The 24,163-nt window shown below is 40.9% G+C and overlaps 1 protein-coding gene across 2 annotated transcripts in view; it reads right to left on the bottom strand.

Annotated features, from left to right (window-relative positions):
- ap3b1a (adaptor related protein complex 3 subunit beta 1a) overlaps positions 1-24,163 on the bottom strand; it is a 52,598-nt gene that overhangs the window by 5,102 nt on the left and 23,333 nt on the right. For both annotated transcript variants that reach the window (XM_055052429.1, XM_055052430.1), the window contains exons 19-26: positions 23,746-23,923; positions 21,720-21,870; positions 20,211-20,259; positions 19,600-19,703; positions 10,664-10,892; positions 8,328-8,412; positions 7,323-7,420; positions 5,049-5,187 (exon numbers count right to left, since the gene is read on the bottom strand). In XM_055052429.1, coding sequence (XP_054908404.1) covers positions 5,049-5,187; positions 7,323-7,420; positions 8,328-8,412; positions 10,664-10,892; positions 19,600-19,703; positions 20,211-20,259; positions 21,720-21,870; positions 23,746-23,923 — 1,033 coding nt within the window. The remainder of the gene's footprint in view (positions 1-5,048; positions 5,188-7,322; positions 7,421-8,327; positions 8,413-10,663; positions 10,893-19,599; positions 19,704-20,210; positions 20,260-21,719; positions 21,871-23,745; positions 23,924-24,163) is intronic.

Below are 24,163 nucleotides of genomic sequence, written 5' to 3'. Positions count from 1 at the left end.
CCTGCTGACTGGCAGTGCACAGGGTGGAGCGACGGCAGCGCCACGTTGCTCTTTGTTCCATTCAAACGGAGGATTCTGGGAAGTTTTCTGACATCTTGAGGAAACGTTGACCTGAAGAAACTTTCAAACACTCTGCAGTCGATTTCATACTTTGGCTAGCAGACGAAAAACCGCACAGGGTTTCTGTAAGTTTCAGGTAAAGTCCTTTTAGAGACAAATTTTGGCTAAATTTTAAACCTAAACAACTTACTAACTTCATCAGTTATACACCTATAATTTATAACTGTATAATTATAACATGTCCAGCTTTTGTGGACCTTTTCACTCTGTCCAAGTCCGGTGCCGTTAGGCTAGCAGTGGTCACTTTAACAGATTTCAGTCTACCATCAAACTGTATTAAATTTAGACTTTCCAACAGTAAAAGCACTAATTGTAGAAAACGTTACAATTTCATTAGCCTCAACATGAACAGAATTGGGGAACTGGGAGACATCTGCTGGATTCAGCAATGAAAACAGAAACATCGTTAATAATAGGAAAAACCACTTGGCTTTATACCTAAATAAACAAATGCTACATAATGTCTGTCTGGAAAAATCTTGAAGTTATCGCAAATTTAATCCATTCTTGAATTGTGGACCAAGGGGCCAAGGAAAATCATTCAGAGGGCCTCAAATGGCCCCACAGCCACAGTTTGGACATCCCTGGTTTAAAACAAATAATAATATAAGATCTAAAAAATAAAAGGGTGACAGAAAGGTGACAGACCAGGTAGCTAGCCAAAGCTGTTAGCTCCAATTAGAACCAGGAAGCATCGCGGCAAGACGGCGAGGAGGAGAGGACAGATGGACGACGGAGGCAACATATACATATATATTATATATATATATATATATATATATATATATATATATAAAATAAAAAGGGGGACCACAGTGAAACGAGGAGAACATGAAGCTTCACAGAGAGCCCGTCGCTTTGATTAGGCCGCAGGAAATTAAACAGAGCAGGAAGGAACAAGAACGCAACAGAGAGCAGAAAGAAAGAAAAAAAATCAGTTTACAGAAACATAATCTAATTATAATCCAGTAAAGAGACAAAGAACAAATTATAAATCAAAAAGGTTCAGATTTAGAATTGTTTTTTTCCTCCAAACTTACCAAACTTATTTTTGTTGGGGGGGTAGGGGAACTGGGCCTAAGCAGTGGGGATTGGCAACGCATGCAAAATTCGATCAAATTTGCTTTCAAACGGACTGAAAAATAGAGCACATTTATTCTATTCCGCCTGTTCAGACATAAACAAGAACAGCGTTTTCTACATTTGCTTTCCTGCTTGATTTATTGCCATCCCCCCTTCCCAGCAATCAATTTCTCCGTTTCAGTGGCAATCCTCGCACCCCACCCCGCCCCTCCTCTTCGCGCCCCACCTCCTCGGCTTTGACAGCCTGTGTGGGAAAAGCAGTGCTGCGCCCTGCTGACGGACGGGAGGAGTACAGGGACGCAAAGGAGAACGGGTTGTCGCTTTGTCGAACCAAACCGGAGCTCAATTCCGCTGCACGCGTTGATATTACCCGTTATTTTCATTCTGAATCCAAACTTCTGATCATGCTTTTTTCTTTTTTATTCCCTCCTTCACATTTTACAGAGATTTTCTCTGGGGATTACTTTGGAAATACGGGATTCTTGATGGAGGTCACTTTCCGCGTCACATTTAATGCAGAGTGACCTCTACATTAAGCTCTCAGTGGGTGTATCCGATCTGAATGATTAATCTAATGTCTGTTGTGTGAGCGCCATTTAAAGCAGGAACTGCGGCAATGCGTGGGTAATTTGGGCCACTTATAGGGGGGAAAAAAATAAATTAGATTCGCTTTTTTGTGTGTCGAGCAAAAAAGCAATGAGAGCTGATCTGTATTTTCAACATGGCACAATAGTCTGCAAAATACTCACTGAAGCTAAACGTTCACATGAATAAATCAGTGCTTATAAAGCTACTAGTCATAGAAAAATAAGGCCATAGATGGAGTCTCAAAAATACAAAGAGAATGTTCTAAATTTATTTTACTACTGTGATGCAAGCATTTGTTTTGAAAATGACTGGAAACGTTTCTATTAATGTTGCTCCTCTCCAGCAATTCTTAAAATTTCATTAAAACATAAAAGCATAACTGCTTTACTGTGAGCAGAAGAGAAGTGCGGTTGCACTCTTTCAGCCAGCTGGCGGAGTGTGCAGCAACAGGCAGGGGAGGGGTTGCCTGGACACATGCAGAACTTAGCAGAACTGGTTATATTTTGAAGTTGGAAATACAACCAGAGATTTGAATCTGCTCGTTTTCTCCTGTTCGGGTCGGACTGGTGGTTGTCTGGTCAAATATTTAAAAAAATATCTGATTTTCTTTTTTAACTGCAGCAAGACTAAGAAGACACAAGTAGGAAATGGGAATTGATCGTAATCAAAATAATAATATAAAAAAAAAATCAGAAATTTTAGTGGTGAACTAATTGCAGTTTTCTGGCAGATTTTAAAAAAGCCTAACCTGAGGATTTTGGCCGGTACCGAATGTTTCGTCTGAAAAGTTGCCTGATATAGTGAAAAGCTGCCAAGTTGGGGTGAGTTTTGTTAACCTGCAGATGAGACCTGGTGGGCTGGTTTTCAGACTTTTGCGGAAGGAGATGAGGTCCGTTTCTCATGGAAGTATTGGTCGATTACCCAATAGCATTAAGAATTTGAGAAAATCAGAGATTTTAAGAAGAAGGAAAAAAATAAAAGAAGAAAACTAATGGAACGTTGCATTTCTGTCAATGGAACAATCCGTCGAACAAAACCAAAGAGTAGATCAAGTTTTACGTTTAAAAAATAAAACATGAGATCCTATCTAGGTATAATGAAGCATATTGATTCAGTAAAGTGCTTTTTCATTACAAAGATATGTTTATTTCTTTATTATTTCTATAACTCACATTGCCCGTTTTGAGTTTTTTTTTAAATAATAATCATCATTATATGGATGGTTGATTGATATTTAGTTGTTTATGGCAAATGACTTGACTATCTGAGATTTGTTTTCTCCAAGCTAATACTTTTCATTCAAAATAATAAAAATAGGATTTTTTTTGTCATAATGAACTGTGAATAAATGAAACAAAAGTAAAAAGGTGCGATTTATCAACTCAACCCAAATCAGAGCGATATTGACCAGAAAAATGTCTGATCGGTGCAATTCTAATTAAAAGTAGATATGCCTATAAAGCCAGTGCTGCAGGAGCTTTGATAAAACAAATTCCTTTCTGGTCGCCAGTTGCTTGAGTGTAAAACAAGAGAAGAAGAAGTGGAGACGCAGGCGGAGGACTGCCGGAGTGAAATATGACAGAACAGATCCAACCCTCTGAACCCGGGTGGTTAACTTTATTGGGGATTCTGTCGGAGAGGAACTCCATCAAGCTACTGATCAGAGGGACGGCTTGGAAGAGCGTCTTCATTAACGCGGGACAGCGTCTTCCTCTTGAGCCGGCACAGAGGCAGAAAAAGAGATTGATGGCGCAGAGTCGCCTGATCTATTGGTTATTCTGAATGAAGTATGGGCGTATCGGTCGCCGGCCTCTCCCACCGGCTACCATTGATTTCCACTCAGTCTTTCGGCTCTCTGCGCCCTTGTGCAAAATGCCTCCCTCTTATTTTATTTATTTATTTTTTTTTTCGCTCCCAACTTCCTCGGTGGCCCTTATTTATCTGACGCCTCGGACGATTCGCTGCTGTTCAGGCCCAAATCTATAAAGAAGCCGACGGCGTTTTGAGACGACGCGACCAGGCAGAGAGGAGGACGAGGAGGAAGAGGAGGAGGAGAGGGAAGGAGTAAAAGACAAAGAGGAAGTGAAAGACAGACAGCAGTGCAAAGGGTGAGACAGGTTGGGGTGTGTGTGGAACTGAAAGAGGGACAGAGCAGGAAACAGAGGGAGAGCGGGAGGTGTAATTATCTATCAGGTGTTCGGGTGTGCGTGACAGAGGAGGAAGCTCATTAGCACACTCTGTGTACACCAATTACACAGCTAGGCTTCTCAGGGCATTCCCCTGGCTTGTGTGTGTGTGTGTGTGTGTGTGTGTGTGTGTGTGTGTGTGTGTGTGTGTGTGTGTGTGTGTGTGTGTGTGTGTGTGTGTGTGTGTGTGTGTGAGACAACAGGCACTTTCACTATGACAGAAACACACTTTAGCAAAACTTTCGACTCAAAAGGACGCCTGAAGAAATATCCATAATAATAATACTTGTAATAAAAGATAAAAAAAAAAGGTTGGATTTCCTTTAGACTTTTATTCCAGATTTAAAGTAGTTCAGTAGGATTGTATTCAATGATCAATAGGAACAGGACATGTCTGTGACGGAAAAAGATTTTTTTGAAAAGCAAAAAGTAAATGCAACAGGTGTTTGTGTCCCTTTAATATGTATTAGGTTACATGACTGAAACCTAATACAACCAATATCATCTATCGACATATGTAAATAGATGATCTATAATTTAAAAGGCCCAGGCAAAAATAAAATCATAATAATAGTAAAAAAAAAGAGTAATAATTATGGAAGTAAGTGGCGCTGCAGAGATCCACAGAGTTTTCCAAGCACACAACAGATCTGGTGTTTGTGTCAAGATGTCCACAAATGCTCTCTTTCCAATTTAACTAAGGGCACTTTATTTTTCCTTGTAAAAAATTGACAACTTTAAGTCAGCTTCTTTCCCCCTATAAAGGGGTGAAACATAAAAAATAAAATAAAATTAAATAGTAAAATGAATATGTATTTTTCCCTGCTCAGTTTAAGAACTCCTGTCGTGACTGATTTAAGAAGTAACATGACCTTTAAAATGTGTGATGACAGCTGCAGTCCTCCAATCACTAAGAAATAAAACCTAGCAAAGCCATGCATTTGGAAACCACTGAACAAAACTAATTAGACTGAAATAAATGAGCATTCCAGCATTTATAATAAGCATCATTACATACATAATACAATAAGATATGTGAATGCAGGTGAAACGTGTGTGTGTGTGTTTTACCGTTGAAGGTTGTTTTGCTCAGATGAAACCACTCCTACATTCGCCACGGACAGGACCTGCTTGCTGATGCTCTGCTTGGAGGTGTTGGCAGTTGCCATGGTGATGGTTGCTGAAGTCTCATTCATGCCCAGGAGCTTTTCTGAGAAGATGCAAAATATTTGCTCAGAAAAATCACAAAACAACAAAACAAACGTAATTTTATGTGTTTCGTTACATTTAAAATCGATAACAATCGAGGCAGAAGTTGAAAAAGGATCAATGCGCCGCTTTACAGACGCGCAGAAAAACTGGCTGGCGATCAGAGTCGGAAAATTTATAGCTTGAGCAATCCTTGACAAGCTGATGAGTAACTCAAAAATACTACCTTTTTCAAAGGGGTGAATGCACCACATCCTGAGCACTACCAGATCACACCAACACTTTTCAGTACTGATGTCTTCACTGAGGGAAAACGCTACGTTAGCTTTTTTCAGACTCAGTCAGATGCTTAAATGAGGCGTGGTTTCAGTACCGCTAGCCATGCTAGCAGCAGTAATTATCAATAAAAGCTCCTACAGGTAGTTTAAAATGTGAAGAAAATCTCTTGTTATTGTTTCAAACTTATTTAACACAGTTTCACAAAAACTCCTCTGAAGCATGAAATCACCTATGAGCTATTAAAATGATTATAAATGTCTTTTTTTTTTTTTTTTTTTTTGGAAAATCTTCCTATGGAATAGGTTGGAATCTGCCAAAACTGGTATCGGCAGCTCAAAATCTTTGAGATCGGTCACCAAATTCTGATCGGTCCGTCTCAAGAAGTACAGAACTGAATGATGAAACCATCCACGAAATTTCAGCATGCCAACATAATCGCATGCTGTAACGCGTAAAGGAGCAAAAGTAAACAATAAAAGACCCACAAAAAGGGAGAGTCCATCTGTGCCGAGTAATGGGAAGGGATTTAAATAAACGAACTGAGACAAATAGGAACATTTTAGGTAGAAGTGAAAGTGGTCCCACCATCAAATATAATAAAAATCTATTACCTGAAATAAGTTATTGACTTCCCTCCAATACATTAAAGTACATTTGTTTGAGAGAAAATGGTCCGAATGAACAGGCTGTTACTTCATCTTAAATCTCCCTTTGCTTTTATCTAAGTGCAGTTGAGCTCAGACAATCATGAATGAGGTTAATTAATGCAGAAGCAGCATTTAGTGCTGCACTCAGACACTTGCTGAAGGGTGGGAGGCGTTCCTCTCCGCTCCCCATCATCTAGAGGATGTGGACGGGCTGGAAGACTTGAGACACTTTGTTTTATTGTTACTTTATGCACATGTAAACAGATATAGTTAATAGGTCTTATGTGACAGTGGTTGGCGCACTTAAAAACACATAAGCCCACAGTGATCACAAGCGTCAGAGTGAAATGTGGAGTTCAGATTTACGACCCGAACCAAAATTTGGAAAAGAGGTTTTCCTCTCATTAAAATCTAACTAGGTGATTAGACAGATTACCCTGATGACAGGCGACAGATCTGCACTTGACTCAAGACTGCGACTAGCGACAAAACAGACCTGAAAGATGTTAAACAGAAGCAGAAAATGGGAGAATTTACACTGCAGACTCAAATTATAGTCTAAAAATCAAAAATATCTTCCTTGAAAATGACGTGTTGTGTTTACTGTGGGCATAAGACTATAATTTAAGTTAATTTGTCAGGTCGGGCTCGGGTCGGGTTGGATTATTTAGCCCCAGGGTTTCCCCCAGAGTAAAATAAGCCTGGCAGGCCACCAGGCTTTATTTGCCCTTCCACCAGGCTAAGGTTGCAACGATTGCATCATCTCTGCACCTGCCTGCTGGCCTCACACCATCATTTCCAAATTTGATGCCTGCTCATGCACCTCCTAATTTTTGTTACTTTTAAAATTTTTCAACACAAAGACAGGGCAGCCCGCTGATGAACTGCCCTAACACGCCACCACCGCTCACTAGACCGATTTCTCATTCGATTCAGTCTAGCAGTTCTCTGGCTCACATACATTGAAAACAGACAAGTAGCACATTCATACTTCTGCCTGATCCAAGGAGCATAAAATAGTAAAGTCATCAAACCTGGACCGAGACTGTCAGCAAATATTAAAACTGAGGGAAAAGCTCAATACCAGTGGTTTTTATTTAGATAAAAACCACGGTGGATGAGGATTACGACGCTCGTCTTTGAGAATCTATTGGACTGTGATGTATTTCTTTACGTTTTGAAAGAGAAAAGCATGACGCAATGCACTCACTTTGCTCACTGCAGAAGTCTGGGTCATTCATGGCGCTGGGCATTAACAGCTCTCCGACAGCGGGCTGAATAGAGACGCTGAACTGGTCCTCCTTGGTGCTGAGGAGGGAAAAACAGAATTACAGAGTCTGTTCAAAAAAAATAAAAAATGCTTTCCTTACTGGACCTTAGATTGTTTTGTCGACAGAATGTCTCGACTGTGGCTGTCAACGCATACGATCAATCTAGAAAGTTTAACTTTCTTAGAACTGTATTAGATTTGGAACTGCACTCATATAACATAATGCAGATTAATTGAATTAATCACTTGTCTTAAAACCCGCAGTCCTGTAGAGCGTTACGTCAAGGCAGAGTGTTGCACGGCCTTGTGCTGAGGTCAACAATGCACAGTCACAAATGAGAAGCCTTTAGTGCTTCCTTGTTTTAGATTTTGTCCAAAAAGTTACAAACAACCAGGTCAGTTATCGTAGGGCTAGATTTAATTTCCACAGCAACAGAAAATTAAATCTAGTTGCTGGATTTAAAATGCTTTTTAGTTTAAACTGATGCTGATGCTAATGTGAATGAACATAACGCATCGTGTACTTTGAGCAGCCTTGCGTCCCTGTTTCTTTTGGAAGCGTTTCTCCTCTGGTCGCTGAGCAAACCGATGGCTCTGTGAATAGAATTTTAGAGCGGATTGATCCGTCCTCTCCATCTCAGACAGATTTTCTGATAAGGTTATTGATCAGCTGAGCAGCGGTGCCAATGGCATTCGGCGGGCTGATTTGGGTTGGGGCTGATTAGTGGAAGGGGAGGGGGAATAATTGTTATCCCAGTGAAACGGGATCAATCGCGGTTGATGTCTCACCTGGGAACGAAGGCAAAGTGAGGAGGGGAAAACAAAAAGGAAAAAAAATAAAATAACTGCAAGAACAAACAAGAGAGGCAAAACCAGCAGTTGGCTAAATTGATTCAGTCATACAGGTGAGTTTTTTTTTTTGTTCAGGGTTTCCTGTTGTCTTACCATAACTGGAAGTTGGCTGCTTGTGTTGAGTCGCTGAAGTCGATGCCCATGGAGACGCTCACCGAGGCCCCCGGCTCCAGCCGCTCTGAGAGTGGAAGTAAAGGGGAGGGAGAAAAACACGAGAAGAGAGAATGAGCTCCAAGGGCAGGACGTGCGGCGCGGGGGGAGAGGGATGAGGGAAGGGGAGAGCGGAGTGAAACAGACAAGCGTCTACACAGCGTGTGTTTTCTACATGGCAAAGCAAGGCCGCCACGTGTGAGAAATCTATCCTTCAATCTCCTTTCCCCGCAAATTCAGCCTCTGAAGAGAGAGAGAGAAAAAAAAGAAATACGAAAGAAAAGCATCTTTCCAAAGCGACAGAGCCGTCAAGGACTAAATCAGCATCAGGAGAGCTGAGGTAGGGAGATGAAAATACGAGGAGTTTAAAAATGTTGGAGAGAATCAGAATCTTAAAGTGACACATGGAGATTGGACAGACTTTACCCAAGTTAGAAAAACTGATCACTGCTGAATAATTATATTGTTTTCCTTTATTTGCATGACAGGATCCCCAGGCTCGTCTCAGTATACTTTGCTGGATAATAAATTGTCCCAGAACATATTGCGATACATGATAATATTGTAGTTTTGAAACTACAATATTGTAGTTTTGAAACCATTGGTTTTCAACCAATATAATAACAGTACTAGCCTAATAATCCAAGGCAAAACCAGCTCAAATATTCAAAAATAATAAAATTTCTAAAAACATTTAATTTGGAACCAGAAAATAAACAAACAAAATAATTACAATGGATTATGAAGTTTGTAAAAACTAAAATAGTCATTCAGCCGAGACAGAGAAAACAGACAAAAGTGGCAGGTAGTGCAGATTACTTTGTACTGGGGGTCAAATGTTTGCAGTGTTTCTCAAAATGGCGGCTTTTCAACTACTTAAAAGGAGAATGTTTTATTGACGACTGTTGTCCAAATGGAAATGATAGCGCTCCTTTTAATTTATTTTCTGACTAATTGTTTTGTTGCTTATTGTGACGAGGACGCCTCTCCCCACATAAGCCGCAGAAACTTAACTCAAAAGTCAACACCAGTGTCCTTTGTTATAATGTGGCATGATAGGCAGCAGAAAACAGCAAATTTACTCATTATCATAGTCCTTCAGCAAACAGACACAAAGCAGCTCAACATAAAGCTTTTGTCTGTATTCATCCCCCTGCAGTTCATCCAAACTAAAGCCAGCCTCTGGCTCACCGTACCCACACTCAATCGATCCAAATTGTCCACCGTTTGGCTGCATGAGTTCCTTCAATGCCCAATCAATCCTCTGCAAAGGGCGCTTTAGCATGCTTCACCGCGCACCGCTTCTGTCTTGCGGTGCGTTCAGGGCCCACACGAACCAGAGGTTTTAAAGGTACAGTTTATCAGACGGAAAACTGGGAACGGCGTGTCAATTTTCTTCTTCTGATCGATATCAGTTAAATCGTGATTTGATTGGATGTAAAGATTAGTCGTTGCCTGTTTTTATTTTTTAGTAGGCTAAATGGGCTTAGAGGGTATCCGACTATTTGATGATAATTCAAGATCCGTCTGGAAAACACAACGAGCCAAGAAAAATCTCAATAAGCCACTCACATGGAGGAGGGTGGTGTCCAAAGTGTGGTCCATAAAATGATTTTGATTGGCCAACATAATAGAAAGCTAATACAAGTTATCTGTTTTTTTTAAATAAAGCAAACGTCCAAAGTCCTATTTATGTGTTTGATCTTTAATTTCATAAAATATGTTTATTGTTGAGCAGGAAAACCTATAAATCATTAACTATGATTTAGTGATATATATACATTTCTTTTTTTTTTATTCAGTGAATGGTATTTAATGAATTTTGTGGCCCACCAGTAGTTTTTAAATACATCAGTTTCATGGCTGCTCTTTTAACCCTTTAAAAACATTTTTATAGGCGTTCCTCTGAAAAGTAGCTTATATAGCTGCCCAAGGTGTTTGCTAATTGCTTCTAGCTAGTCTGAAGGAGCTGAGTGCAGAAGTCAGAAGCTCACAAACTGTAGCTGAGGAGGGGCTGTGTCTCGGAGGCGGAGCTAGGTCCACCCAGGTGTTTTCCAAAGCTGGATGGTTGGCATGGAGATTGGCAAATTTGTCAGAAATGCATGAAAGAATCAAAGCGACACCCCAGATATGTTTTTGAGGACTGACTAACATTATAGCATGATGTAAAGTAAAATAAATAAATAAATAAATAATAGTGCCCGTTTAACAAACTCATACAAAGTATTCATCCGGTCAGAGGAGACATTTCCACAGAGTAACGCGTGTTGCCGACTCACCAACAGTGTTAAAGCAGTGGACATTCAGGCTGGCTGGGCTCCGATCACCTATATGGATCTGTTCCAGGCTGTGATCTGAGCTGTTGGTCAGGATGACCTGCACCGCCACCATACTGGGCTGGTACAAGCACGGCTGCCGGGGAAAGTGGTACTTGGCCGACAAGCCTTTTCCTGTCATGTGGTGGAGCAGCTCGTAGGTTTTCACGGGGCCAAACGATGAAGAAGTGACCTGGAGAGAGACCGGAATAAAAATCAGAGACAAACAGGTAGCAATGACACATCGATTCTTCTAGATAAGTCTTCACACATTTCACCAACATGTTGTATTTTATTGAGATTCTATGTGACACAAAGTTGTATGCGAGAATTGAAAAGTACGTGTGATTTTTTATTATTTTATGTTATTTTGTTTTTACAAATTGAAATCTGAAATGCCTAATTAGTAAACCGAGTTCACCACTTTCTAGTTTAATCTCAGAATGAATGAAGCTGAGAAGAAAAAATCATGAAGACCAAGAAATGCAACAAAAACAGAGCTTTAGTCAGGATAACGTATAGAAAAAAATCCAAAAAGAAAACATGAACATCACTATTAAACATGGTGGTGGCAGCGTCATGCTGTGCTGGGAGGCGGAAGCCAATTAACGGTTGATGGGAATTTGGATGAAGCTAAATAAGTGAAGAAAATCTTCAGGCTGAGAAAGAGTCAAAGGTTTTCCTTCAACAAGGACAATGGGCCCAAACATTCAGCCAAGAGTTAGAAAGAGATTAAAGGATATTCTTTTGTTGAAAGGGCCTACACAAAGTTCAGATATAAATCTGTATCCAGAAAACCGCTGCAACTAGCAATCTATTAATTGGATAATAAAATTGGCACGTTCTCCAGACTCGTCAATTAATCACTTAAGCTGTTTTTACATAAAATTAAAAATATACTAACATATGCAAATAAAGTAATTAATTACCTTTTTTAAATAAGAAAACATTTGTCTAAGACACAATGAACACTTGATCATTTGGAGTAAAGGATGAAACTCCAATTAAACAGAATAAAAAAAGTTTAGTTTTTTTTATTTAAAACCACATTGTGTACATCTCTTGCACAGCTTTGATATAATTACAGCTCTGGGCATGTTGTTCTTTGAACAAATATTTTTCATTTTCTGGAATCGGTGTAGTCCAATCAGCGACTAATCAATGACTAAATTAGTTGACGATTATTTAAAAAATCGATCAATCGTTTCAGCCCTCAGTCAGACGTGAGAACTGATGATCACAGATCCCACATCACGATTACGCGTTATCTTGTGAAAAAGTCGAACCGTTTTTGTGAGGCAGCTTTCTGCAAAAACTCAATATTCTGTACAATATTGTGCAACTGCATCCAAACTAAAGGGCAGATTGACACAAGAATATCCGTCCGTCACGTGACGCGCGCTCCTACAGCCGAACGCATCTAATCAACAGCTAGAAGGCGCCTCTTGTTGGCGAAGAACGCTCCCTTCGTTAAGTCTAGAAGGCGAAGAGGAGTGCATCAAGGAAACGTCCTCAATCAGCTGAGTTAGATGAAAATGGGCCGGATGCTCAGGCAAAGCAGGCTGAATAAAAACACCCCTAATGAATAGAAACACGAGTGCCTGCCTCGGCCCCGAGCCCCTGCCTCTGGCTGGCTGTTTAAAAGGAGCTTTTACCCTTTCAGAGGGAGGAAATTGTATTACCTCAGAGAGGCGCTGAAAAGAAAGGAGGTGGAGGCGGCGTTTTAGTTTCTATCTGTGGAATTAACATCCTGTTACAGCAGATGAACGCCGTTCGCACTCCGTGGTGTGGAGATTCTCGACTGCCTGCTCTCATTAGAGAGACGAGATGTCACAGGCAGCCCACACAAGGCAACACAATACAGCAGGCAAAATGAGTGCTTTTTTTGTTGTTGTTTTTTTAACAGAAAATTATCGCATAATGTCCATAAACAGCAGACGCGTTTGTGTTGTGTTCAAAAACAAACAAACAAACAACAAGCACAACCAAAAGTACAGGCGTTTTCGTCCGGCTGCGATAAAAGTCAGATCTTCCATTTCTTGAGTGACAGCACTGATTAGATTTAATTAGACTAAAAATCAACTAAGAAGCATAAATTAAAAAAAAAGATTGATTAAGACTCAAAAAATAATTATCAACTGAAGGCACTCAATCTGAGTTCAGGGAATAAAAACGAAAATAATCGAAAACAGGGATGAGAGGATTAGAAAAACAGAGAAATGAAAAGTATTTTAAAAAAATAATGAAAGGCTGGAAACAAAACTTCATGATTCTACAAACCCAAAAGGTGTGATAAGAATGTGTCATTTGGGGTCAACTATTATTATTATTATTTTTTTAATCCATTCTTGTTTTTATTCCAGTGTATATTGATTACATGACATTAAGGAGGATTTTCTCTTATTAACACACAGTCTAAATAACATCAATCAAGTTCACTTGTGCAGCACATTTTAGCATCAACGCAGTTCAAAATGCTTTACTTCATGAAAATATGTAAAGCAACGTCACACAACTGTGAAACCAGCAACAGAGATGAGCGTCGTCATCAAAACCATTGAATCAAAAGCAGCTTTAAACAGGTGGTATTTCAGCCTTGATTTAACAGAACTCAGTGTTTCAACTGGTTTGCAGTTTTCAGGGAGTTTGTTCCAGATTTGCAGAGCATAGAAGCTGAATGCTGCTTCTCCATAAGCTACAATCCAATGTTTGGATAACTGGTGACAAAAATCTGCCTAAATTGATCAAAATCTGTGAATAAGTGGTGCTGAATGTGAATGAATCAAACTTCTTATTGATGGGATGACCTGGTCATTCGGTATCTACAAGGGAGTCAGATTACCTCATAACGGTGCTGAACTTTGACCTGAGGAACAGCAGTAACACCGGATCCTAGAGCTCTCCACTGAGTTTTCTTCATTGTGCATGTTGTCAACCTATTGTTTTAATCAGTTTCTTTACTTTTTATTTTTACATTCCTAATTATAGTCCTAATTACACTGGCTGAACAAATTAAATTTGTGTCGTCTTTATATGTTTGACCAAACTTGTGAAGCTATAAGTGTATCTAAGTGTGCTGCACCAATGCAGAGTTGGCAAATAAATATGTAATTCAGCACAAATATGTCTGTTAAATAATATTAAGCATTTTACGTCAATCCAGCACCGATTTCTGCATCAGATTATGTCTGCTGACACCGGTATCTGAGGTTCAGTATCGGACGTTAATAAAGTGTTTCGGTGCCTGCCTAGAATTTAAACTTTTCTATTAGAAATGTCTTCAGAGAAGCAGTCATTTGTAATATGTAACAATGTATTGTTTATTCCATGATGCATGATTTGTGTTTATGATGTAAAGCACTTTGAAATGCCTTGCTGCTGAAATGTGCTATATAAATAAAATTTGATTGATTGATTTGTAAGAATATAGAAAAAGCAAACTTGCAGATAGATTAGAGACACTAATCTATCTAACAACAAAAAAAAGTCAAAATTTAAAATAAAACGTGCATCTCCTGCCACTAGACCATCGTAGCCATTGAAACAGAGGTCACAAAAATACTTGTGTCTCGCGGCCGCCAGGCAAATTTATCGGACCACTTTTGGATGTGTCGGAGCAGTCGGCGTCGATAAAGCCCGCCGTAATGTTTGCCAGGCCATCACGACGGAGATTTACTTCCCTGACAGAGACATCCCGCCTTCAAGGTCCTCCTGTGTGCCATCTCACCCCCCTCCCCGCCTCCTATCTTAACGGGGACGAGGACAGCGCTTCAAACTGCATATTATCACCAATTTGACATGGTGGACAGTTAAAGGCTGACACGAGTGCCCACACACCATCCGCTGTTGTTCTACGCCGCGCGGAGCAATCCCATAACACCTCAAGTGTAAATAAGAGAGAGAGAGGGATGTAACCTTGACTTCTCTGTCAGTCTCGCTCGCTCTCTCTCTTTTTTTTTGTCTTCTTCCCTTCGGGTCTGAGCTCGGAGGCTCGGTCCCGGACAGGAAAGGAGGAAGGTGACAATGAGAGAGGAAGTTGATTGAGAGGCTCTATTATGCATCAACTTAAAGGAAGCTCCAGTGATGGATGACACAGACACGCCAGTCACCTTCAGAGCACGGACGCCGCGTTCCCAGCATCCTCTCTGGCAAATGACCTGAAAATCCCGCTGACGTGCTCAAAAAAAAAAAAAAAAAAAAAAAAAAAAAAAAAAAAAAAGGTGTAAGGATTGAGGCGGGCTTTGCATTGAAACGAAGGAGCTGTGAAGTGCATAGCGACGCATGGTTTATACATTGAAAAATCCAGGTTTAGTTTTAGCAGATATTGTCCACTTGGGATTTCATTAAACTCTCCAAGAGTCACAGATTTAAGGTGAGAAGTACCTGCGTTTGATTTTTAGGGCCCGACCGTTTCCCCCTTCGATCTGAAGATGACAATTAATTGAAGGAACGTCACAAAGACCTTGGCTGCAGATTGAATTAAATAAATGTTAGCACGGCCGCCTTAAACCTACTTTAGCTCGACAAGGAGCCTCTCCAGAACACATACAGAGATTAGTTCATTTGTGTCAATTTTTCAGGAAATTAGATTTTCTAAAATGATTAATTTAGATTTTTTTTTCTTCATTAAGGCCGATTAGCAATAATAGAGGATTGATATTCAGAGGCAGGAGTGCCCTTCATCCAGTTTTACAAGTGCCACACACACTTTTTATGCATCTATTTACTGAACCTGAGGCATGGATTAGACGCAGGGTGAATGGAGGAATTCCATTGACAAGAAGTCCTATGAAAATAAAATGTAATTTGATCTAAAAACCCCAAAACATTTCAAAACTGAAAATGTTAACATTTGCAACTGTATGTTTGTAAATGTGCAATTAAAATTTGTATCTTTTTTTACCAGGTGTTTGGATATTTAAGGCCGGATCTAAAAGGATGAGGGCCAGTGGGCAGGACCGAGTTTGGTGCCTTAAGGAAAAATTATTTCACTAATGTAAATTACAGCACATCAATAAGCAGTCTAACCAATTTTCTGAGCATTGTTTCTATTCATAAAAGTCCCAAAATATTGATACAACTCATGATATCTGCTGATAACTTTTAAATAAACAAAAACAAACAAAAAAAAAACTTTGGTGCGTCCCCCAAAAATGGGGCTCTGGGCTCCTGCTGCTGAAAGCCCTTTATAAAATCAAATCTGTGCAAGGTTACATTATCAACCATTTCTAATGGTTACACAAAGTAGTCATCCATTTTGAAGAGAAAAGGGGAAAAGATGCTTTCAGATCTGAAAAGTGTGGTTGCACTTTGCTTCCCACTACAAGTGAGGAGTTGAGCTTCTACACCATGACTGTCCATGATTTTATGAAAGCAAGCATTTCTAAACACTCAAATTTGTCTTGCTCTCTAGCATTCTATCTACCTGCTGACCTGCAGTGTGCAGCAACAGGCAGGAGAGGAATGGTGCCGTATTCCTAAATGCTCCATTCAGTCAGAAAGGGTTCACATTAAAATTATATTACAGTGGGAAAGGTATGAATTAGGAATGCACTGCTTTCAGTTTTCTGGCTGATTACTGATGTTTAAAAAGTCAAACCTCTGACAGCAGAGTAAAAGAGGACAGCGGCTGATTTTGAGATCAGTTTCTCATGCAAGTATCGGCCAATTGCAGATCCCCCAAAATTAGAGGGATAAGGAAATGGGGCCCAGTAAAGCCTGGTGGGCCGCAGGATTATAATACACTGGAGGAAACCCTGCACTGTGAAAGACAAATGGAGCTTTATGAATTAAAAAAATTAAAAATTAATAAGTTATGAATGACAACAAATTCACATATAAGTGTTAACAGTAGCCCTGTCACAATCAATAATAACTAAATTAATTGCATGATAAATTAAAACAAGCTCAACAATTTCCATTTGCAGGATTTATTGTTTTTCTCTCTCTCTCTCTACCAAAAACTGCTGCTTTAGACTCAACTCAACTTTGTTCACCTCATTTGTTGTTTTGTTTGTTTACTTTGGATCTTTAGAACGTCTTCCAGGTTTAGTGTTAAATTTTCATTAGAAGTTAAAGTATAATGATCTTTGAGAATATTATTATGCATTATTATGCCATTACGATTATATTACTTGAGAGCGATCTCCCGGTAACTTCTGGGAGAATTTATCGTCCAGCAAAATTAACGATAGTTAAATTTAGAAAATGATAAACACAAGAGATCAAGGGGAAAGACAAAAGAATGAAAAAGAAAAAAATGTTTACAACTACAGAGAATGTTTACAACTACAGAGATGTTTTAAAACCCGTCCGCTCTCCATAACAAGCGGCCGGCTCACCTGACTGACCGCTTCCTTGCGGACATTTCTTCCTATTTAAGAAGCAATCTCTGCGGTTTGAGTGGCAGAAAGAGGTTTGGAGGGCAGGAGCTGCTATATTCGCGGCACTGGAGGTCCTTCTGCTGATTCATAATTAGACGTGAACCCTGGAGCTTACGGCGGTGTGTGAGGCGGGGGGAGCTACGGGGAGGTCACGGGGGTGAGGCGCGAGACGGGGGAGGAGGAAGGGGCAGAGCCTGCGCCCGCCTGATGGACACCAAATGAACAAATTATGATGGGCCCCTCTGGGCGTGATGGGGTCAAACGCCCCGCGCCCCGCCGCTGACAGTTCAATTTCCCCCTAACGCGGCCCCATTCGCCGACCGCTAATTATGAATGAAAAGTTATCAGCCTCGGCCGTCCACACCCCTCACCCCTCAACCCCGCCGCCACACACACAGGGACAGCGGTCGGAAGAGGTTCGGGGGTAGTGGATGGGGGGGGGGGAGAATTTAAGAGGCAATTGTGAAAGATCCTGATGTCAAAATGTTATTAGAGAGAGCGGTAGCATGCAGAAACGAGGGGAGAGAGGAGCAGGAGACAGAAGAGGGAGGTGGGTCAAAGACAGTGACCGGGGTTAATCTAAACGCCTTTGATAACCATGCAGTAATTCTCTAAAAGGGCCCGAGCGCTCAGCTGAGACACAACCACTGCCTCTGTGGGCAGATTGCTGAGAAATAGAAATGACACTGGGGCCAGTTGGTGTGAGTATGTGTGTGTGTGGTATGAGGAAGAATGTGCATATGCACGAGCTGGTGTGTGTATGTGAGCAAAGGTGAGGTTATTTACCCTTGTCGATGAATTCTGCAGCCCCATCATGTATTTATGCATAGAATTGACTCTAAATCAGATGGTGATGTGCAAAAAGTTCCCTGTTCTAATCTGCATTTCTATTCGCCATTACTCCCTGGCCTTCACCTGAGGAGGAGAGACTAAGTAACGAGACTCCAGCTGCATCCATGTTGGCTAGAGAGCAGCTGTCAGTCATCCTGACAGACAGGCAGGGAGGCAGAGAGGCAGGGGGGTGGTGGGCAAACGCAAACTACGTGCTAACTTGATGTAAAACTCATTGGCTTGGAGGGGACAGTAGGAAGAACATTTAGGGTTCACACCAGTACTACTTAGTCCGCTTTAATCAAACTCCAGGTCGCTTTGTATAGAAAGTTCGGTTTGTTTGAGAAGCTGAGAAGGCGTAAACGAACTCTGATGCGGGCCCAAAAATTTGAGTGAACCAGAGAAAGCTCCAGAAGTAAGAAGAGGACTACAGCGCACGGGATTCTGGGTAAATACAACCAAAACAAACGTCAGAGTCCAGCACTAGAAGGAGAAATGGCAATGACTGAAGAGAAATCCTGCAACCAATAATGTCTGACGCTACGCCATTTATTGTTGACATTTTGTGAGAGAGGAAGTTGAGCTCATGTCTTCTTCAGAGGTTTTTATGTTGCTTCCTTCAGTGGTTCTTGGTGCAGCACCACCACAGGTGAGGAGGGGAACAAGTGTTTTAAAAAGAAGTTTGGTTTGTTTGACTCAGTGCAGAGTGAAAGAGAACCGCAGTGACTGAAAATGTAACAAATGTTGACGTTTTGGTCCCGAAATCAGACCAAGGCTACCAGAGTAGGGGTGAGACCATGTAAGCCAGACTGAAGCCTTTTGTGATCCAGTCTTTGGCAGAAAGAGAGAGCGACATGGGAAAAAACAAAAAACATGCAAATGGAAATTAGAGTTCATTAATCATTCGATTTAATCACTTCCTGCTCAGTGCGACAGACTTGGCTCCAAACCTGAGAAATTTTAAAGAATAAGCACTCTCTTCTTGAGAAAAGTGAGTTCTACATTGCAGAGCCAGTAAAATTGGTTGCAGTAGTTTCATATCTTCATGATTCGTTGCGGTTTAAAAATCCTCAAACTGCAGCATTTCCAAACATCCGACTTTTGTCGTAGAAAAATAGACACAGCAGCAGCTGAGAGAGTGGTTTGGACGTTTCCCTCCCAGGGGAAGAGACGGGATAAAAAACACACAGATGTGAAGAGCTGCTCACATACTGTGGAGAGAAAGGAGCCGTCAGACCAGGAAAGGTCAACCATCAGATATACACAACGCAGAGACACGAGGGACGCAACACCTGACAGAAAGAGATGGAGGGCGGCAGAGGAGGAGAGAGAGAATCAGAGCGGTTGGACTTCTAGATGAAGTGCAGAAATAGAGTTCAAGGGTGTGGAAGAACGAAAAGACGCCGATGGTCGAAAAAGACAGACTATTAGACATACAGGAAACGGGGGAGCTGCTGTGCTGTCCCGACCGGCTATAAATATAGCGAGGTGGGAAAGGTCAATAGTTGGCGTCTGGCGCCGAAATGTTCCTCAGGGGAGAGAAGGCTCATTTCGCCATCGCGTGTTGATGCTGCGGTGTCAAGGAGGAAGGAACAATCGAGTCCCGGCACACACCGCCGGAGGAAATGTCACTCGGTCTGGCCGTGATGCGGTCAGACAGAAAGTTTGGAAATGGCGGGCACCAACCTGCATGGCGGACGAGACGTTGGAGAGAGAGAGGCCTTCGAGGTCGGACAGCAGGCTCGAGGAGAACACAGAGGACTTTGGTGCACTCGGAACCGCAGGAGAAACTAAACGATAAAAGAACAATGACTTGAACCATGCTGATTCAGTTAGTGAGACTGGCAAACCAGTTGCGTTAAGCTATAAGGTCAAAAATGTACAAACAGAGAATACACAATCATTAGGGCCCTCAACAATGGATTAGGACTGTTGCAGACTCCCCAAAGGCCTTTTATGTTCACTTAAATCTGGATGGATTCCAGCAAATCACTCACTATCATCATTCCCAACTTTCTTTAGTCTCCCAGCAACCAGCTCAAGTAAGATAAGTGGGATGCAGCATTAGCTTCTGCAGTAGTGCTACAATCATTTCTACATTGTGTATTAATGCATATTAATGTATATTTGGTGTGGAAACTATTAAAACAAGAAGTGTAGAGCAATTTCGGAGGTGGTTGCAAGTGTTCACAGATTTTAGCTGCGCTCCGGCGCTAGTGGCTACACTGGGGGGTTTCACTATAGTTTACATCCTGTTGCCATTGGTAACCAGTCTTCGAACTGACAGATAAACTTACAGTCATCTAGATCCAATAAAGAGACTTCCTTCTTGGACTTTACTTCCACCTAAAAAGCAAGAACAGCACATTTACGATGAGCATAAAAATAAAAAAAACAGAAAGATGAACTGTGGAATTGTGGGAATTCCATCCAGAGAGAGAAACATTTCAATAACGAGACCTTGAAGATGTTACACATTCCTCCCCAAATCAATTGGTTTACATTTCTATGCAACTTGGGCCTCACAGAGTCTGGTAGAGAAAAGCACACACGCTTCAGTCTCACAAACCTGCAATAAAAATCTGATTTAAACATATGAGCAGGTTTTTATCACCCTTTCTCCATACCCACCTAACCAAGCTGAGTTTATCACATCGCATAAAGAACCATAAAATCCCACTCTGCCAACTCCAGGCTTGATAAGCAGCAAACAAACAGGACAAAAGTGTGAGAGGCAAACAGGAGTAAAGAAAAAAAAAACAAAAAACAAACCGTAAAGTTCCAGGCGGCCGTATCTTATCAGATTTTCTCTGATCGAAGCTTGGTGGGGGTAATAGAGACGGAAACCCTGTTACTGGAAAAGCGGTCTGAAAGAGCCGTGCAGAAGAAAATGGCTGAGGGAAAAAGATGCATAATTCATAGGCCATAACCAAATGACAAAGTGAATGAAATGAGAATTTCATAGCGCCGAACGGCAAAAAGGGTGAGAGGAAGATAATGTGATGAGCATAACAGGTAAGAAAAAGATTGTGAGAACTGGGGGGGAAAAAAGCATAAAAGGGGTGGAAGAGAAAAACAAAATAAAGGAGATGCCATGGAGCCAAATGATATCCCGGAGAGTAAATCAGGATTTTGAAGCTTTCAGCACACACAGCTGGGAGAATATCATGTTAATACTCAGTGGGAGCTGAAAAGAAGAGGACTGTTCTCCTGTTTACAATTTCAACCCCATTATATCCCATCAACCGGGCTGCGTCTCCTACCACACGGATGAACGTTACAACATGAAAGCGAATGTTCCACTGTGGCTTTTTATCAGCAGCCCTCAGAAATGTTAATCCAGGAAAACCAACATTCTGTAGGTTTTCTTTCCTTTTATCTGTTTAATAAGCTCTAAAGCGCAATATTTAACTGGCAGTCTACGAACCGTCCAGTGTGCAGAGATCTCTGTATGATTTTGGGGATCAGATGAGATCAAATGCCATCACTGTAAGTTTTGCTGGACGATAAATATTTGCCATAATTATTGTGATAAACGATAATATTGTTGTTTTCAGACCATTTTCAAGTGATATATGTGTTACTGTTTTATGAGAGAGGAAATGTAAAAATTTGTAGCATTTGATTGACTGTAATAATCAATTTTCTTGACTTGTGACACAAGTAAACTAAACGCTTTAAGAGTGAAAGGATAGATTTGCGCTGTAACTCAAAGTTGCCCGAACTCTGAGTTCGACTTGATTCAGCTAAGCAAGTTCCTCTGCTCAGCTGTGCCAAGCTATAATGACGATGAAGGGCGACATCACCTTCGGTTTAGTCTTTGCGACGGTCTTCTTCTGCGGAGCCGGAGAGTCGGAGTCAGAGTCCTCCTCGGAGTCAGACTCCGAGTCGGAGGAGCTTTCAGGGGATGAGCTGCTGGTTTCGCCCACAGGACCGTTTCCGTTTTCATCCGAGTCACTAAAACAATCAAGCAAAAGAAAAACAAAAGGCCTCAAACATACAAGGAAGTTTCGCAAAAAACATTTTCCCGTTAACATTTTCTTGAGATGCACTGGTACCAATATTAAAAAAAATGTCTAGATCGTGCATCTGTGGCAACTGATAAGGTCAGATCTGTTCAGTCTAATTCTATGTTTTGCGCTCTGAGCGACTTCATTATTTAAAGAATTTCTAATTGCACTTTCTGAATAACTTGACAGGTTTGTTGCCGTGTATTTTTACATGTTTGACCAAAATAGTCCACCTTTCGCTTTAGTGAGGTTCTTTATTATTAATTCTACATTGGCCGCTCGACTCCTAATTGATACTGTTGTTTTTACATGTTTGACCAAGATTGTGAAGTTATTAGCGTAAGTGTCAACAAGTAAGTGTGTGATTTAGTACATTCATGTCTGTGTAAAAAAAAAAAAAAAATTGTATTAAGTCAATTCAGCACCGTTTTCCTGTATCGGATCGTATCGCCCGATACCAATTCTCTGATATTGTTATCGGAAATGGAAAAAAAAAGTGGTTAATTCCTAATAATTTAGTTTATAAATGAAATAACTTTGAGTCACAAACACATTCAGCTGTAAGAAAAACACTGACGGAAAACAAACTTTAAGGCGTCTGAAAGCTTTCAGTGCACCCGATCAAAACGACGGCGATCAATCTGTTTTTGTTTGCAAAGTGAATTCAATGCGGCACTCAGTCAAGAAAGATTTTCTCCATCTTTTTCCCCTCTCTTTCACTTGCTCTGTCCCTCTTCAATTTGTTCCAATAATGAGTGTTTACTCCGCCTGCCTGGGATTTTCAGCCGTTAAATTAATGAGGGGAATTGTGACGGTAACTGGCTTTTTAACTTGGGCGATGATGAAAAGCCAGTATTAATTTGCCCTACAGATTTCATTTGCTGCGAACAGGAAAAAGTGATATAAATCACTGTGGGACTGATTAGGCCCTGCCTGAAATGACTGGGCCATAATGAGGGCATTATGCTGTGTTTGTTGTGGAAGCACTGGGGTGAGCGACTCTAATTACCGACTGTACGCGTGTGTGCGCGCGTTCTGGTGTGTTTGAGCACTGGGGTGAGTTGCTCTAATTATACTCTCTAATGGAGAGAACAGGGTCAGCCGGCGGCCTGTCGCACAGCAGAAAAGAAAGAAGAAAAAAAAAAAAATCAGGTACGTTCGGTGATTTTGTGTGTCCGTGAGTAAATGAAGTGCGCTGCCTAAGAAACTAAATTTGCCAGTTGTGTAAGGGAGAGTGCGTGAGCATATTCTGTAGTAATGACTCAAATCTCGTTTATTGGTAACACCAGGCTGCTAAATGACCAATCAAAAGTCATTATCCATTAGCCATGTAAATGTGGGTTACGCTACTGGAGGAAAATTCTCCTTGATTAGCTTGTTAATGGAACTCATGCCAGCAATGCTCCTGCAGACCGACCGACCCGAGAGAGAGGGAGAGATAGGACTGGTGTGGCAAAGAAAGGACAGATGCTACAGTACATTAAATTTGCATGGATTTAGAGTTTATTCTGCATTTAAACAGAGTTTATTCAGCAAACTTTATTGTTTGGAATATATTTCCTGGATGGATGTTAATGTCACCTCTATAAAAGGAGGGAAATAAAATTTTTGAAAAAGTAGTTTTTGTGTGGGAGACAAATGATCCAAATGGGAAAAATTTTGTTTTCTTCAAAACTAAAGATGCTAAAGCTATCATCAAGTCGCAGCTTTTGGTGTGAATTGATGTGAAAAGTTACAGTTTATTAATGACTCACTCTACACAGCATAGTTAGTGATTTGTGAAACCTGAAGAACGTGGCAGACGGCGTGGATTTCACCTCACCTGTCTGCAGCGGTCTGCTTGCTTTTCCTCGGGGTCGCCTTCTTAGCTCGTTTCTGCTTCTTTAGTTGGGACTCGGACTCGCTGGAGCTCGCTTCAGATCCGCTCGAACTCTTTCCGGAATCACTGGAGGTCTTCTCCGAGTCTCCGCTGCTCTCCTCTTCGCTCTCACTGCCCGACTCTAAAGAACAACATCGTGACTGTAGGTTCAACATAGTTATTTTAGATCCAATAAATCTTATTGTGGTGTAGTTTGTTTTTTTAATTTAATTGAATTTACATGTCATCTGGAATCAGCCGACCTATTTAAGTCACGTTCCAAATATTTTCTAATAATTAAGTCAAATTAAATCAATTTCAGTCAAAATCTAAAGGAATAAAAAAGAATTTCTATCAGTTTCTGACATTAAACTCTAAAACA

The sequence above is a fragment of the Poeciliopsis prolifica genome, unplaced genomic scaffold, assembly GCF_027474105.1.
Source record: "Poeciliopsis prolifica strain line A6 unplaced genomic scaffold, Auburn_PproV2 SCAFFOLD035, whole genome shotgun sequence".
Classification (NCBI taxonomy): domain Eukaryota; kingdom Metazoa; phylum Chordata; class Actinopteri; order Cyprinodontiformes; family Poeciliidae; genus Poeciliopsis; species Poeciliopsis prolifica.
Note: the sequence above shows the minus strand (reverse complement) of the source record. Positions and strands in the feature narration are given on the sequence as shown.